Raw genomic sequence first — 16,803 nt, forward strand, 5'->3', positions numbered from 1 at the left:
GTGATCAGTAAACAACGTTGTTAGGTATACTCTTGGTATAATTAGTCTACTAACCAATATTTCCTATCCTTAGCTGATGAATGGTCTTATCCTAACGTGTTTATTGTTTGAAAAATCTGTATCTTGTATGGTGCCTGGCATGGTGCTGCCCCTAAACTATGGTACAGCTAGGGGAGGTATATAGATGGCATAGTGGATAAAATGCTTAACTTGGAATCAGGAAGAATTAGCTTTGATTTCTACATTGGATACTTATTAGTTGTGACAATGGACAAAACATTTAACTTCTCTTTTCCAACTTTTTCATCTGTAACGTGAAAATAAGAATATCTGTGACCCTGGGCAAGTCATTTAATCCTGTTTTCCTCAGTTTCCTCATCTATAAAATTAGCTAGAGAAGGAAATGGCAAATCACCCCAATAGCTTTGCCAAGAAAACTCTGACTAGGGGTCACAAAAAGTTGTGGTCAACAACAATTGGTTACCAAATAACAACCGTATTATCTACCTTAATAGCTTGTGGTGAAGATCAAATAAAATGATATATGTGAAGTGCTTTGTCAATTTTTAAAAAGACTATGTAAATGCAGCTATAATTATAATTTTTAGTAGGGGTTCAGTAGAAATTTGTAGAAGGAAAGGGTCAATGAATGCATGAATAAATGGATCTTTTGACTATGCTTTTTTGAATTTGATACTAAAATTCTCATCATTCCAACATAAATGTTTTGACTTTTATTCAAGGAGAAGCAGCCTAATGCTAATTGACTTTTCTTTGCTCTTCACATATTGCTGCCATAACAGAGAGGCACCCAATCACGAATGCAATTGATGGCAAGAACACTTGGTGGCAGAGCCCCAGTATTAAAAATGGAATTGAATACCATTATGTGACCATTACACTGGATTTACAGCAGGTATGGTAGCCTTTTTCTCAAAACTATTTGGAAATGGTACCTTGGATTTTGTATTTGTTTTATCAGAAATCCTTAGGGGTAAAAGAAACACTCATCTTCACATCTTTAACTATTGTCCTGTTATAAAGAAAAAAAAAAGTGTCCTATTAATTTAATGCTATTCATATTTTCTAAGTAAGCCCTACAGATTTTTAGCATTCATTTTAAAAACACAATGGGAATAATTCCCCATATGAAGTATTCAATACTATATTAGGAACTGTTTTTGTTTAGACTCATTAGACTTAATGATAAAAATTTGTAACAACAATAATCTTGTGTGCATCAAAAGCACTAAAACGGTACCATTTTTATGTTCCCAAAGAATATTGTGCCCCTGCTTTGCTGCTGATAGGTGCACTTAAGAGTTTTTTGGATAACAAGGCTCTCAAATAAATTGCTTCTCATTACTGATAGTTGAGTATGCTGTGTCAGTAGATTTTAAAATTGAACTTGGATCTCTGAGAGGTAACAAGCCTGCTTGTATTTGTATAAAATTGATGCTCACAGTAGTTTGAGCTGCTTATGGCATAGGAGTAGGTACTTTTCAAAACTCTTTTCTTTCTATGTCTCACAATATCACAATTGGACTGATGTTACCATTGAAGATTCACAACCATCCTAATTGGTTCAAGCAGGAACATCAGAAGAAATCTAGGAAAATAGTTCCATATTTTGGTTGTTGTGGTAAATACATGGTATAATGGGAAGAACACTGATTCTGGAGTCAGGACCAGGGTTCAGACCTTACCTTTTATATTTCTTTCTGTGTGATGTTTTAAGCAAATTATTTAGCCTCCTTAAACTCAGTTTCTTTTCCTGTAAAAGCAAGGGGTTAGACTAGACAGTCCCTGAGATCTCTTCCAACTCTAAATCTATCACCTAATGGAAGTATATATTCTTGTTATCCTTTATATAGAGAGGAGGACTCTACTTTTAAAAAAGAGATGAAAGATTTAATCTCTTGCTGTAATTTATCTTTCATTTTCTTTTTTTTATAGCTTTTTATTTACAAGTTATATATATAGGTAATTTTCTTTTTTTTATAGCTTTTTATTTACAAGTTATATATATAGGTAATTATATATACAAGTTATATATATATAGGAGGAAGAGGAGGAGGAAGAGAAGGAGGAGGAGGAGGAGGAGGAGGAGGCGGCCAAACCTTTTGTTCCAATTTTCCCCCTCCTTCCCTCCGCCCCCTCCCCTAGATGGCAGGATGACCAGTAGATGTTTAAATATATTAAAGTATAAATTAGATACACAATAAGCATACATGACCAAACTGTCATTTTGCTATACAAAAAGAACTGGACTCTGAAATATTGTCCAATTAGCTTGTGAAGGAAATCCAAAATGAAGGCAAGCAAAAATATAGGGACTGGGAATTCAATGTAATGGTTCTTAGTCATCTCCCTAGCTTTCATTTTCAAAGAGAACCAATGATATAATGGAATTGTGAATTGTATTTAAGTGAGGCAGAATTGCACTGTCTCTCCTCCTATATCACTAAAATCTAGTGGCAGGACAAAATTTAGGATGATTGGCAGTGCTTCAGGATGCAATGGATGACTTTGGAGTTTTTGTTGTTTTACCAAGCTCTAAGTGCTCCATGGTACTCATTTTAACTGTCTTCATGGTCACTGGGACAAATTGTTCTTATCTACCTATTCTGCCAGGGAAGTCTTCACAAGTTTGAAGTAGATATCTTCCTAACTCACTGATGGGTTTGAGATCTGTTAGTTATCTTCAACTTGGTTTAGTCTATCTACCAAGACAGTTTTACTAGCATGTGACTACTGTGCATGCTACAGCTTCTTGGAGCCATAGGTAAGAGTTAATTGACAGATGAACATCAAAAGTAGAGAAGCAGCCCTGTAAAATATTAATTAGCTGATTAATCTTTTACCTTAATGAAATATAGGGACATGGAAAAGGGTAAAAAGAAGTCTTTCTGTTGCATTTTGAAGGGATTACATTTGTACTAACTGTGTTATAATCATAATACCTGGGCTCATGGTGGTCATTTATATGGTATGTGATAATCTACTATTCCTCCCCAATATTACATCTCTTTCTTGAGATCCACTTATTCCACTCTATTTTCATCTTGGCAGGCATAGATTTCCAAAGAGACAATATTTTCACATGGTTACACTCAAGTTCGTTTAGGGTCCTGGGAATGATAATTGTTGTGATATGGGAGCCAATTGCCAGTGGCTGCTGGAGATCCAACTCAGACTTGTAGAATAGATCTCTTCATGTAAGAGGATGGTGATGATACAAGGAAACTGAGAGGTAGTTATGTCTCTGACTTCTCCTCTCTTCCCTCTGCCTCCAATTTATTTCATTCCCAGTCCATAAGCATCACCTGTGTCAGTAAAGGCTGCTTAGCAACTCCTTCAGATTTTATGATCCACAGCTATGGAGGGTCTCGGAGAATAGACCTGCCCCTTCATGTAGGCATGGTCCTTAACAAATAATGATGAAAAATATACTCCCACTACTCAGCACTCTAGCTTTCATGTTGCCCATTCACAATATTGGTCACTTAAAATATCATCATTTTAAAATCTTAAATATAACATTTTAATTAAAAAAAAGCTTGAACAAAGCATTTATAAGTTTTTTTCAATTTACCATCATCTTTAATTTAATAGGGTCTTTAGAGTTTCTTCAATGTGAGCTCAGCTAATTATTCACTCCTATGTATACCATATTTTTGTATAGGCTCCCAATAATGCAGGTTATGTTGATTCTTTAAGTTAGGCAAACAGACCCAGCCAACACATCAGAATACAAAATTCTTATGAAATCAATTCTGCTTTGCCTTCTTAAACTGGTTGGTTGTCCTGCATGCTTCAAGAGAACTATGTTAGATTAAAGAAACAATGTGTCTGACTGTGGCTAGAAATGGCAATATAGAATAACAGCCCCTTATGAGAACCTTCACTTCTCTCCTATTCTAGGTAGAGCTGAAGGTCACAAAAATTATTGCCCAGTGAAGCTATTTCTTACTTACCAATTAGGAAACACTTAGTTGTTGATCGTTTCTATTTGTATAGAATACAATATGCAATACAATATCAACAGTATAATTTTATAATTCTTATATTCTGTTCTTTTAATTCCTGTCTCTTTAATGATTTTACTAAATCCAAAATATGCTTTAAAAAAGTCAAAACTACACACTTCCCCTAATTGATCATTTTTTAAAATTTATCTGTCTCCAAATAGTTATATAATTTAAAAAAATTTAACCATTTTTACATAACACAGGAATGTGAATATGAGTTGAAGTAATTCCTATATTCTATTCCAAAAGTGATTTTTAAGCCTTTAAATTTATTCCACACTTCATTTTCTGTTCCACAATATTGAAATATCATGTTAAGGATATGTTTATATATATATATATATATATATATATATATATATATATATATATATATATATATATATATCATGTAATATCTTATCAATACAATTCTTTTTTATTTTTAAATAGTATTTTATTTGTTCCCTATTACATGACAATTTTTAATGTCCATTTAGAAAATTTTTGAGTTATAAAATTTCTCCCTCCCTCCTTCCTTCACTTTCCTCCTCCCTAAAAGAGTAGGCAATGTAATATAGGTTTTATATATATACATATACATATATACACACAATATTTTTGAAAATCTACAATTGTTTTCCTACTTTAATTATGAGTTCATTTTTATTTTAATAAATTGTATTTATCATTATATTATATAAAGTATATATCATATCATTATTATGTTATATTATTACATATTATATTTATAATGTATTACAATTAATTTAATAAATTTTATTTTAATAAATTTGTTTTTATTTTATATTCATGTACCCTTTCAAAATTAACATAACATTTTTATTTTGCGAAAATTCTTTTTCTCTCTTTTCAGAATGAAATTGTTCTATTTATCTCAAAAAAGAATATATCATACGCAGTTTTATACTGTGCAGGATGGGAAAGTCTCCAGAAAGAAAAGGGGATAGATATTTTCTCTAATTTTTATAAACTCTCAAAACAAAGATGTTTTAATTATGTGAAGAATACAGATAATAAGGAAAGAATACAATAGGTATATTTACCATGCAAAGTATCAAATTCTATATTAGGCATGAATTAACAAAGAGAATAATGGAAATAAATATTTTTACCAAAAGTGCTGAAAATGAAAGGAAAAACTAACAAAAGTATAAAGGGAGAAGTAAAATCTAAATTGACTAAGGGAAAAAAGAGGAAAAGCATTAGCTAACTAGATCAATGAAAGAAAGAAACATGGATTAATAAGTAAAAGTCCAAGATTGGTTAAAAAAAGGCAGGGTGATAATTAGCTAGGAGAGAGATGCTGAGAGGAGAATAGACCCATCTTAAAATATATTAAGTAGAAATATTTGAAGCACAGAGCACTGTCTTTATAGAGGAAGAAAGAAAAACCCAAATTTAGAGAAAGATACAGATAAATGGGAGTAAATATAAAGGTAATTCTACAAATTCTCACAAAGTTAAATATAAATGGATTATGTAATCTGCTAAAATGGAAACAGACTAACTAGATACAAAAAATAAAACTCCACAAACTGTTGTTTATAAGGAACCCACCTAAAAGACAAAGGTATACATAGAATAAAAATGAGGGACTAGATAAGAATTTTCTATGCATCATGTGAATAAAAAATAATCCAAAAGTTATGGTCATGCTATCAGGCAAAGGAAAAATAAAAATTCATAGCATTAGAAAAAATTAAGTACATTATACTAAAAGAATAGAGTACAAACCAATATCAACATTAAACTTATATATTCCAAATATCATAGCATCTACATTCATAAAGGAAAAAAATAATTATAAGATGATTTAGTAATACCATAGTGATTAGAGATTTTAATGCCCTTATTTAAGTTTTGGACAGCTCTATCAGAAAGAAAAACAAAATAATTGAAAAATGTCCTAAAAAAACTAAAGATAAAGGACTTATTATTTATGAAAAAATTTTACAATGAGATTTTTAAAAATGTATTTTTCAGCATCCCATGAAACTTTTACAAAAAATTATCCATTTATTGGGATGCAGTGACAATGCAAATAATGGGAAAGCACAACAAGATGAATAACAAATAAATCCTTTATAGCTCAGCATACAATAAAAATAGTAATTGGTTTAGGGATCCCAAACAAAAGAGGGAGAAACAAATGAAGATCTAACAATAGAATCCCAAGTAATAAGTGAGTCAAAGAGTAAATCATATGAACAATTATTAATTAATGTGAAAGAAAATGAAAAATTAAACAATGTACAATTTTTTTTGATAGAGCTAAAATACTTTTAAAGCAAAAATTCTGTCTCTAGCAACATTCATTAATAAAATAGAAAAAAAAGAGGATTAATGAACTGAATAGGCATTTTAAAAAATGAGACCAGCAAAGAAGCAAAAAAAAAAAAAAAAGTATAAAAGAGATGTTAAAAATTATAAAAAAATAATAATGTGGAATTCAAAGAATTTATGGAAATGATTTAATCAAATCTTGAAAAGATTAAAAAAATACTTGTCAAATAAATTAAAAAGAAAAAGGTACAAAAAGTCAAATCACAAAAATAGGAAATTGCTAAGAAGAAATCAATACAATACCAAAATTGTAAACAAAATATATCATAACATACTCTTCAGTTATATAATAATGAAACTGAGACCACAAGAGAAATTGAGGAGTACCTTTGAAAATGTAAAATGCCTAAATTGATCAAAGATTAAAATAATTTTTAAATAATCCAGTTTCCAAAAAGTAGCTATAAATGAACTTCCAAAGTATGGAGTAGAGAGGTGAGGGGTAGGGGAAAAATACACACTCATTTATGCTAAAAAATTCTACAATGAATATGTATGGAATGATCTTTTTAATATTATATGAATGTCTATCTAAAACTAATAGCAAACATAAGTAATGTGAATATACTGGAACATTTTCTAGTAAGTACAGTGGTAAAACAAAGCTGCCTGTTCTCCCCACTATTACATGATACAGTTCTGGAAATGTTAGCAACAGCAATAAGATGAATAGAACCATAGAAACCATAAGCATAAAAATAGGCAAAGTAGAGATAATACTACCCCATTTTATGATGACTTGATGGTTTACTTAGAATACCCTAGAATGGCCAATGTTCATCTATGGGCCAAGTCAATATAATAAAAATTTACAGTGTTACCAAAATTAATTATTTTATGCTATGGCAAACAAACTATCAAGAGCATTATTTTATAGGATTTTATAAAACAGTGACTAACTCTGAAGAAATAAAAGATACATAATATCAAGGGAAATAATGAAGATTGAGATGAAAGAGGAATGTACTGACAGATTTCAAACTATGTAAGAAAGAGCAATCATCAAAGTGATTTGGTATTTTGGAGTAGAATGATGGAACAGACTAGATAAAGTAGAATCAGAAATAATGAAATTCAATAATCTAATGTTCAGTAAACCAGAAAAGATAGATTGTTGGAATCCTTACTAACTGCTAAGTAATTAGAGTTGATCTAATCTTACAAGAAGTTGTTTTGGCCAGAACCTGAAACAAGGTACTAAGTAGAACTAATCAAGACAAGGCTTGTGTTCCCACCTTTACTCAAAGTCCACACCTTAAAGCTCTTTGGGCCAGAGAGCACTATGGGAGAAAACCCATAATCCCATTCTCTCAGAAGGTTCACATATAAGGCGAGACAGCCATTCCAGGATACATTTTTCCTCTTGGCTGGCTGATCGCGCTAGACTCGAGAGAAACGACTCTGCTGCAGAGAACACTTTTGGGATTTCAGTGGAGCTACGCCAGAAGCCCTCTCTCCGCTGCAAGTTGGTGCTGGGCTCCCCAGAAGGAGATAAGAGAGATCTTCCATCTCTGTTGGAGGCAGAAGAAAGCAGAGGCAGAGGCTGAAGGGCAGAACCTTTGGATTTGGAGACATCCGAAGGGCTCTAAGCCTCTAAACCGGCTGTGCCCTGAGAAGAACAAACTCCAACATTTGAACTCTTAACATTTGGCGCCCAACGTGGGGCTGTTCTTCATACCCTGTGGCAAAACCGTCCATTCATATCTTTTATAAGGCTCAGCTAAATTGACACTGGGCACCGAAAAGGCAAATCTCTTCATATCCTCCTTATCCAGAGGAATGGAATAGAAACAATCCTTGATGTCTATAACCCAAAGAGGCCATTCTCTAGGAAGCTGAGTAGGAGATGGAAGTCCAGGCTGAAGAGTTCCCATAGTTTCCATCTGTTCGTTCACTTTTCTTAAATCAGTGAGCATCCTCCATTTTCCTGATTTCTTTTTTACAACGAACACTGGGGAATTCCAAGGACTTAGAGAAGGTTGTAAATGCCCTTGTTCAAGCTGCTCCTGTACTATATCTAATAAGGCCTGAATTTTATCGCTACTTAAGGGCCACTGTTCTATCCACACTGGTGTATCAGTTTTCCATTGAATAGGAATAGGTGAAAGTGTTGGCAGGCCTTCAACAGCAGCCCTGCTTAAAAAACCGAAGTACTCATTTTTAACCCCAATTGTTGTAAAACGTCTTTTCCCCACAGATTGATGGGGATTTTTTCAACTATAAAAGGAGGACCAGATAGGCTAACTGCTTGGGGGAGAGGATTTGCTTGCATCTCTACAGGTGGAGAAGGAATCAGATGGGTGCCTACGAGCCGCATTTGCCTTGTCCATCGCAGAAAGATGGAGCAGACCCTTGAAACAAAGGAGAAGACCCAAGAAATATCGGGTGGTTCTGTTGCTGATTGTGCTCATAAGAATTATTAGATTCCTGGCACATGAACTAATGGACAATGGAATCCTATTGGACTGTTTCTAGGACTTATGGACATGTGTAAATTTTCAGATTGATTCTTGTTATTTGTTACATTACTACTAGCCTGTGTTATATTGCTATGTGCTCATGTAAATTATGTATGATGCCTCCCATATTGATGGATTTATGTATACCATGTATATCTGTTACAAAGTTCTGGCCCATATTGATGGATTTATGTGTACCCCCTCAGAAACCCCCTATGTTTTAAAACAAAAGAAAGGGGGAGATGTTGGAATCCTTACTAACTGCTAAGTAATTAGAGTTGATCTAATCTTACAAGAAGTTGTTTTGGCCAGAACCTGAAACAAGGTACTAAGTAGAACTAATCAAGACAAGGCTTGTGTTCCCACCTTTACTCAAAGTCCACACCTTAAAGCTCTTTGGGCCAGAGAGCACTATGGGAGAAAACCCATAATCCCATTCTCTCAGAAGGTTCACATATAAGGCGAGACAGCCATTCCAGGATACATTTTTCCTCTTGGCTGGCTGATCGCGCTAGACTCGAGAGAAACGACTCTGCTGCAGAGAACACTTTTGGGATTTCAGTGGAGCTACGCCAGAAGCCCTCTCTCCGCTGCAAGTTGGTGCTGGGCTCCCCAGAAGGAGATAAGAGAGATCTTCCATCTCTGTTGGAGGCAGAAGAAAGCAGAGGCAGAGGCTGAAGGGCAGAACCTTTGGATTTGGAGACATCCGAAGGGCTCTAAGCCTCTAAACCGGCTGTGCCCTGAGAAGAACAAACTCCAACATTTGAACTCTTAACAATAGATCATTACAGAAAGAAAAAAGTGCTAGGAAAAATGGAAAGGAACCTAGCATAAGTTATACTTGGACAAATACCTTACGTCACATTTTGTAATACATTCAAAAAAGATACATAATGTTAATATTGTTACACCATAAAATTAAAATCAGATTATGTACATTTTACAACTATATATATATTTATATGTTCTGGATCTTTAGCCTTCTTCCTCCTTTCAAGCATGATATTTTGAGAAATATAATACAAAACTAAATGAAATGTTATCAAGCCAATAACCAAAATGATAAAAATTTTAGAAATAATCAAATGAGGAAGATTTGAAAAAAAATTGATATTTAGCTTAGAAAAGATGCTTCTGGGAATAATGATCATTGTCTTCAAGTATTAGAAGATCTATGTGGAAAAGGAATTATATCTATTTTACAATAACTCTAGACTTAGAAGAAGTAGAATTTATAGGGAGTAGTATATCAGGTTTAGGGGCAACTTTCTAATCATTCAAATTTTGCAAAAATGAAATGGACTGCTTCTGGGGGATAGTGAATTATTTTTCACTCTGTTATGATTTTTTTGTTGTTGTTGAGTAATTTTATTTATACCTAACTCTTTGTAACCCCAATTGGGGTTTTCTTGGCAAAGATATTGGAGTGGTTTGCCATTTCCTTCTTCAGCTCATTTTACTGCTTTGGAATATTTTAAGAATGCCTTTCTTTATAAGGTATGCTGATGAACACCTTACTATTTCCATTATTTTAAGTAAAACATATTTACCAATATATGTATAATATTTATTTTTAGAAATTTATATTTGGACAGATAAAACACACAGAAAGAAAGCCATTTATTAGATCCATCTTTTTTCTTGAGTAATAACACCTCTGCTGTAGGACCAGCTTGGCTCCTAACTAGCTGATTGACCTTATCTTCTCTCTGCCTGTTTTCTAATCTGTAAAATCATTTCAGTACCATAGATCATAAACTTCAAGAGACTTAAAGAAAATCTAGTATGACTTTCTTATGTATAGATTAAAAAAAATGAGATCCAAAGGAGTGAGCTTTCTCATCCTGAGTCACCCTGTAAGGGGATTAGATTAAATGACATGTAATATTCTTTGTGTTTTAAAATTCTATGATCTATTCTTTTATCTTCTCCTGAAACAAAGTTAACCATCATAATTTTGATATTTAATTCTGTGCAATAATAATAATAACAATACTTAAAGATGACATACTAATATTTATATAGTGCTTCAAGATGTGTAAATTACTTTCCATTTATTACCTCGGTTAATCACAATAACCTTGTGAGTCAGATACTATGATTATTCTCATTTTACAAATAAAGAAACTGAGGCTGAGTGTAACTTACCTGAAATTATGCAGCTATTAAGTTTCTGAGGCAATATTCAAAATTATATATTCTTGATTTCAAGTTTAACAGTCTCTACTATGCTCTTTCTATTTCTAGTGCAATGAAGGTAGAACAAGATATTAAATCAGAGTTCAAATTGTTCCTCAGATTCTTATTAGTCATGCTCCTCTCTGATCAAAATATTTGACTTGACCTGATTTCAGGTTGCTAGTATGTATTCTATGGGAAACAGTTCCATACATAAGATGAAATGATAAAAAGCATGTAAAGGTTGTTACAAATTCTAAGTTATATATAAAAGAAATTATTACTATTGATAACAATTATCCTAAATAGGTATGATTTATTTGATGTTAGTATGCCTAAATATAGGCTTATTTCCATTCCCTAGATTAATTCAATGATGGAAAAACTATAACACTGAAAAATGTATAAATTGAATAATAGTGAACTACAATTCTCCAGAATTAAAAAAAATTAATAACTTTAAAATAATTCAAAATCTTATTAATTAGAAATAAAGCAATAGTTAAATATTTAACATTTCTCTTAAAACTGTTCATATAGTTTAATTATCTAGTCTTGAAGGATATTGTAATGTAGTCCTTCAATTAATTTAAAATTCAAGGAACCACAAAGGAGAAAAGTGGCAAGAAGAATAAAGTTATAGAATCTACTTTAGCTAGTCATGTCAAAATAAAATTTTAAAAGAAATTTACTTCATTGTCAAAACATTTGAACTACATTTTAAGTGTGTGTGTGTGTGCGTGTGCGTGTGCATGTGTGTGTGTGTGTTGTGTGTGTGTGTGTGTGTGTGTGAGTTTGGCTAAATGGCTTTAGGAAGGTTATGGTAAATTAATCTCAAATTAGCTGATACAATGAGTACAATACAAAATTAATACCTTGTAATATATGCATAACATGGGAAGACCTTCTTAGTAAAGGGGCTCTAATAAACATTTCCTATTAGCTAAGTCATGCCTTTGTTATGAGCTATTCTTACTTTATTCAAATGAATCAGTTTGTAGAGTAGCAGTGGGTAAATCCTCAAAAGACACCACAAATGCACAATTTAGATGTAAATTTGGCTGCTTGCCTTATTATTATTTACTGTATCTGCAACCCTATGCTTGTAACATTGGGCCGGAAAACATGATTTTCTCAGCAATTTAGTTTAATTACTAACTTGGTTCCTACATCATCATCACTACTATCATCAATTAATGTGTAATGCACATGTGAAGATTTTTCCAAGCATAACCTTAGAGAATATTTTATTTAATATGTTATTCAGAGAATGTGGCAATGATGGCAAAATATTGACTACATTAAGGATTTAAAATATCACATTTGACTCATAAGTTCTTAATAAATATTGATTAATTGATTTAAGATCATCATCATCAATCATTTATTGTGCCTCTACTAAGTTATTTTACTAGGTATGAAACTTAAAACAAAAATAAAATAACTGGATGAAAAATAAAATATTTAATTTGTTATTCAGATATTTGGTCTACAAATCATGCAGTCAGATATTATGGACTTAATGTTGAATGAATGAACTGACAATATTATGTATTATGTAAATTCAGAAGTAAGTCAAATGGGATGACCTAAAGTTAATGATGATAAGAAAAAATTCAGTAGGAAAAAAACAAGAATACAACTTTCCATGATTTCAGTAAGATTTATTACTCTAGATAGTAATACTATTTTTTTTTATCATTGCTTTATGTATTTATTGCAATTCACCAGTCAAAAAGACCCAATACAAAATCTTTCAATATTTTTTCAGAGTCCAGTGATGCAATTTTTAGTTTTAAGTCTAAGAGCAAAAGCATTATTATATCTCTAAGTGTGATAACCCTGCTGATATTGTGAACTTTATCTAATAACTAAAATAATTGATATGATTCTTAATATCTAATCCTTGATGAGATATTTTTAAGTATACACTATCATTATGAGACATTATTGAGAATGAGGCAGCTAGCAAAGCATGTTTTGTGATTTTGCAGGCCTTACCAGAGCTTCTCTGTTTAAAAACATACAAATAAGAGTTCTATAATTAAAAATTACATCCACATGTTAAAGACTGATTAAGTGAGGATATTGCAAAGTAATGTATGTAGTTAAAAATCTGATAATAATGTTTAGAAAGTTCCTTTGCATTTACACTGTCATTCTTTGGTCCTACTATTTTAATTTTACTCTTCTCCTCATAACCATTCTCTTCCAATATGCATGACATAATTTGAATTGATGTGATTAATATATATCTGCAATTCCATAAAAGTTGAAGATTCATGAGTTCTGTTATTGTGATAACTCTGAAAGCTCAAAAATAAAAAGAATGCTAGATGTTCCACTAAGGTCAACAGTTTTCAGATGACAAACTTGGTATTGTCAAATTTCTGATTATCTCTTATTTACACTAATATTGTGCCCTTTGGCCTTATTCAAAAAAACTGGTTTGTGCTATAGAAAGATCCAGGCTTGCTAGTTTTGTCAGTAACTAGTTTAGAAAGTCATGCTGTATGAATGACTTGTCCACAGGGGGCAGGTCAGTCTTTTGAAATCACAGAGTGTGAACAGTAGAAAGATGCTAGGGAGAAACATAGATGCCAAAGGGCATTACTAGTGAATGATAAAATGCTAACTAGTATTTTACTCGCAGCTAAGAGTATTGAAACTGAGAACAATCCAATAAAATATTGAAAACTAAGTGTCTTATTTGGATTTAGGGCTCCTGGCATACTCTACCTCAAATTGCATTACCTAACATCATCCTTTATCTGAATTGTGTTTCTTCCTATGCTGACACTGCCTTTTAGAATGAAATTTCTCTTCAAAAAATTATTGATAAGACTTTCTTGAGCTAAGATTAAGTAGTCGAAATGGTTTTAAATACAGAATTAACTATCTTGGTAATTGTGAAAATGCAAACCAAATGCCAGTCACCTTTATAGATAAGAACCTCAGTTAATGGAATTGTTTTTGCATCTAAGAACATTTTTATATAATGACAATGATGATTATAATCTAGTTTTTTTTTCCAGAAATGCACAATCCCTGTGAATCAAATGATCAGATTAAGATAGTGTGTAGATATATAATATACATATATACATGCTTGGATAGATATGCACTTGTATGTATATATTCTACCAAATAAGATAATTCCTGTCTCTTTTTGTGTATTGTCTTCCCCTCCCATTAAACTATAAGCTCCTTGAGGATAGATACTATTTTTCTTTTTATTAATTGTATTTTAAGCAGTGATTGACATAGCAGGTATTTAATAAATGTTAATTGGATTGGATCACAGTGTCCTCATTTTTATTTGCATATGGGTAAGTATGTGTTTGTGTATGAGTGTGTGTATACCCCAAAAAACAAATAAAAAGAACATGAAACTCATCATTATTGCATTGCAATGTTGCTAGAGTAGAAAGACCTGACATCAAACAATAACAGTTTTGTTAACTTTGGCAAATCATTTAGCCTCTATTTATCTTAGTTTCCTCAACTTTCAAATGGAGATAACAGCACATAATTGTTGTGAGGATCAGAAGCATTTTGTACAGATACTGGCACATAGTACTATATAAATGTGATGATGATGGTGATATATGTAAGAAGATTATGATTTGGGATTTTTTTTCTTTCATATAACTTTTATATTTTCTCTTGTTGTTCAGTGGTTTAAATAATGTCCAATTTTTAATGACACCTTTTATAATTTTTTTGGCAAAGATACTAGAGTAGTTTGTCATTACTTTCAGATCATTTTACAAATGTAGAAACTGGATAAACAGAAGGGACTTGCCTAGAATCACACAGCTAGTTAAGAAACTGTGGTCAGATTTGAATTCATGAAGATAAGTCTTCCTGACTCCAGGCCTGGCAGTCTATTTAGTGTACCACTTAGCTACTCTTATTTTCATTTTTTCCCTTTCAAGTGTGTACTTATATAGGCGCACAAGATTCCCTGAGAAATCCATTATTAGACATTTAAGCTTGACATTTATGAGTAACAATATTACTTTATAACCTTTATTTTAATTTTCTTAATCTGAGGTAAAATGACATTTTCTTGATGACAAAATTGAAGCACAAAGGCATGAATGTCATTTTCCTCATGATCACATGACAATTCATTGACATGGCTTGACTTAAAAAAATTTGAATATTCTTTGAATAAAAGTGCTCTAAAACTCTTCTCTAGGGATTTTATGGTTATATATCACAGCTTTTCTTAAGCATTACTTAATGTGTAACTCTGGCTTGAGGTAGAATACTCAGTAACTTGAGTGTTTCTTCAAGTCTTTAATCTCATGAAAACCCAAATCTTTGAATCATGATTAATTATATTCAACTCAGACTAGTGGCTCCTAAATTCAGTTCTAAAATAGTATGTCTTTAATCAATTGCTAAGAATCCTTAAATCCCAGAAAAATCCTCCTTTCTCTTATCTAATAAAGAACTGGATTAGAAGCATACGTAGTGCAGTTCAAACAACACTGATTTTGAGGTTAGATGACCTGCATTCAGATCCTGTTTTTGTCCCTTATTACCTGTGTGGTTTTAGATAAATCATTTAATTCCTTGTCTTTAGATTCTTCATTTACAGTATGAAAAGATATCCAACTTTAATGTATGATTCTGTGGAATATGAAATAGAAGCTAGAAGTTATGCTATAAGGACTATTGGGAGTCATTTCTGGGGATTTAGTAGGAATGAATAAAATGTAGGAAAATAGGCATTACAACTATAATTCAGTTTGAGTTGTAATTGTCATTTAGACAGACCTTGAAAAGAATATACCTCCAGTATAACAGAGTTATTGTAACTCCAAACACTCCACTCCAAAATATTGATTACTTTCCCAAAGATATCTAGTCTAGGGCTCTGTTCAAAATAGGATGACGCTCTATTCAGTCAGGAAAGAAGTACCCGTTGTAGCATAAATGTCACTTCCTTCAAAACATAACTTCCCAAAACATATCCAATCAAATAAAATTATATTATTATACAAGTCTTCAGAAAGGTATATGGCACCATGAGTTCCCAGTTTGTAGCATCTATAGAAAATATCAGCACCGGAAATCAAGATACTGCTTAGAGGGAAGCATAGTAAGACAGTCTATCCTTAAATAATCCTTAAACTGAATACTAATAAATTCTTTCTACCTTAAAAGTAGTCTGCTCTAAATAAGATTCTGAGGTCATGTAAATTTTGTTTATATTTTTAGAGGAGCAACCCTTGAAGAGAAAAGTATTGGATTCATTTTCTCTGATTCACATATTATCCCAAATCTTTCTTTTCCTGTTCTTAATAACAACTCCTTTCAACAATAATTTCCAAACACTTCACCTTTTGCTACTATTTTCCAGCTCAGAAAACTTTGATCCTTATGAGGACAAGAAATTGTGTTAAAAAAAAAAAAAAAAAGAAGAGATTTTCCTTTCAGACTGCTGCTTGAAGTCTGGGATACTGAATCTAGAAATAAATTCCTGTATGCCATTTCACAAAATTAAAACTTTTAAAATGTTTCCTCTAATGCTATGGAATGTCAGACATTTCGCTTTATTCAAAAATTGCTTAATTTTCTAAATAATTTTCATTTCTAAAGCCAAAAGTAAAAGGGACTTTGAATCATTTAAGAATGTAGCATCTTTTATGGAATTTTACTTTAGTTTGATGAAGTTCCACAGTGATAGGTCAATTGGGAAGCATGTCATACTGTTGCTAATACTTCCTATAATAAATGTTTGTCTCCTGGTTGTACAACATTATATCTCTAAGATA

General features: G+C 32.0%; 1 protein-coding gene across 1 annotated transcript in view; it reads left to right on the top strand.

Annotated features, from left to right (window-relative positions):
* LAMA2 (laminin subunit alpha 2) overlaps positions 1-16,803 on the top strand; it is a 770,763-nt gene that overhangs the window by 231,984 nt on the left and 521,976 nt on the right. The window contains exon 3 of the mRNA XM_051997719.1: positions 804-916. Within this exon, the coding sequence (XP_051853679.1) occupies positions 804-916 (113 nt within the window). The remainder of the gene's footprint in view (positions 1-803; positions 917-16,803) is intronic.

This window comes from Antechinus flavipes, chromosome 4 (assembly GCF_016432865.1).
Source record: "Antechinus flavipes isolate AdamAnt ecotype Samford, QLD, Australia chromosome 4, AdamAnt_v2, whole genome shotgun sequence".
Lineage (NCBI taxonomy): Eukaryota > Metazoa > Chordata > Mammalia > Dasyuromorphia > Dasyuridae > Antechinus > Antechinus flavipes.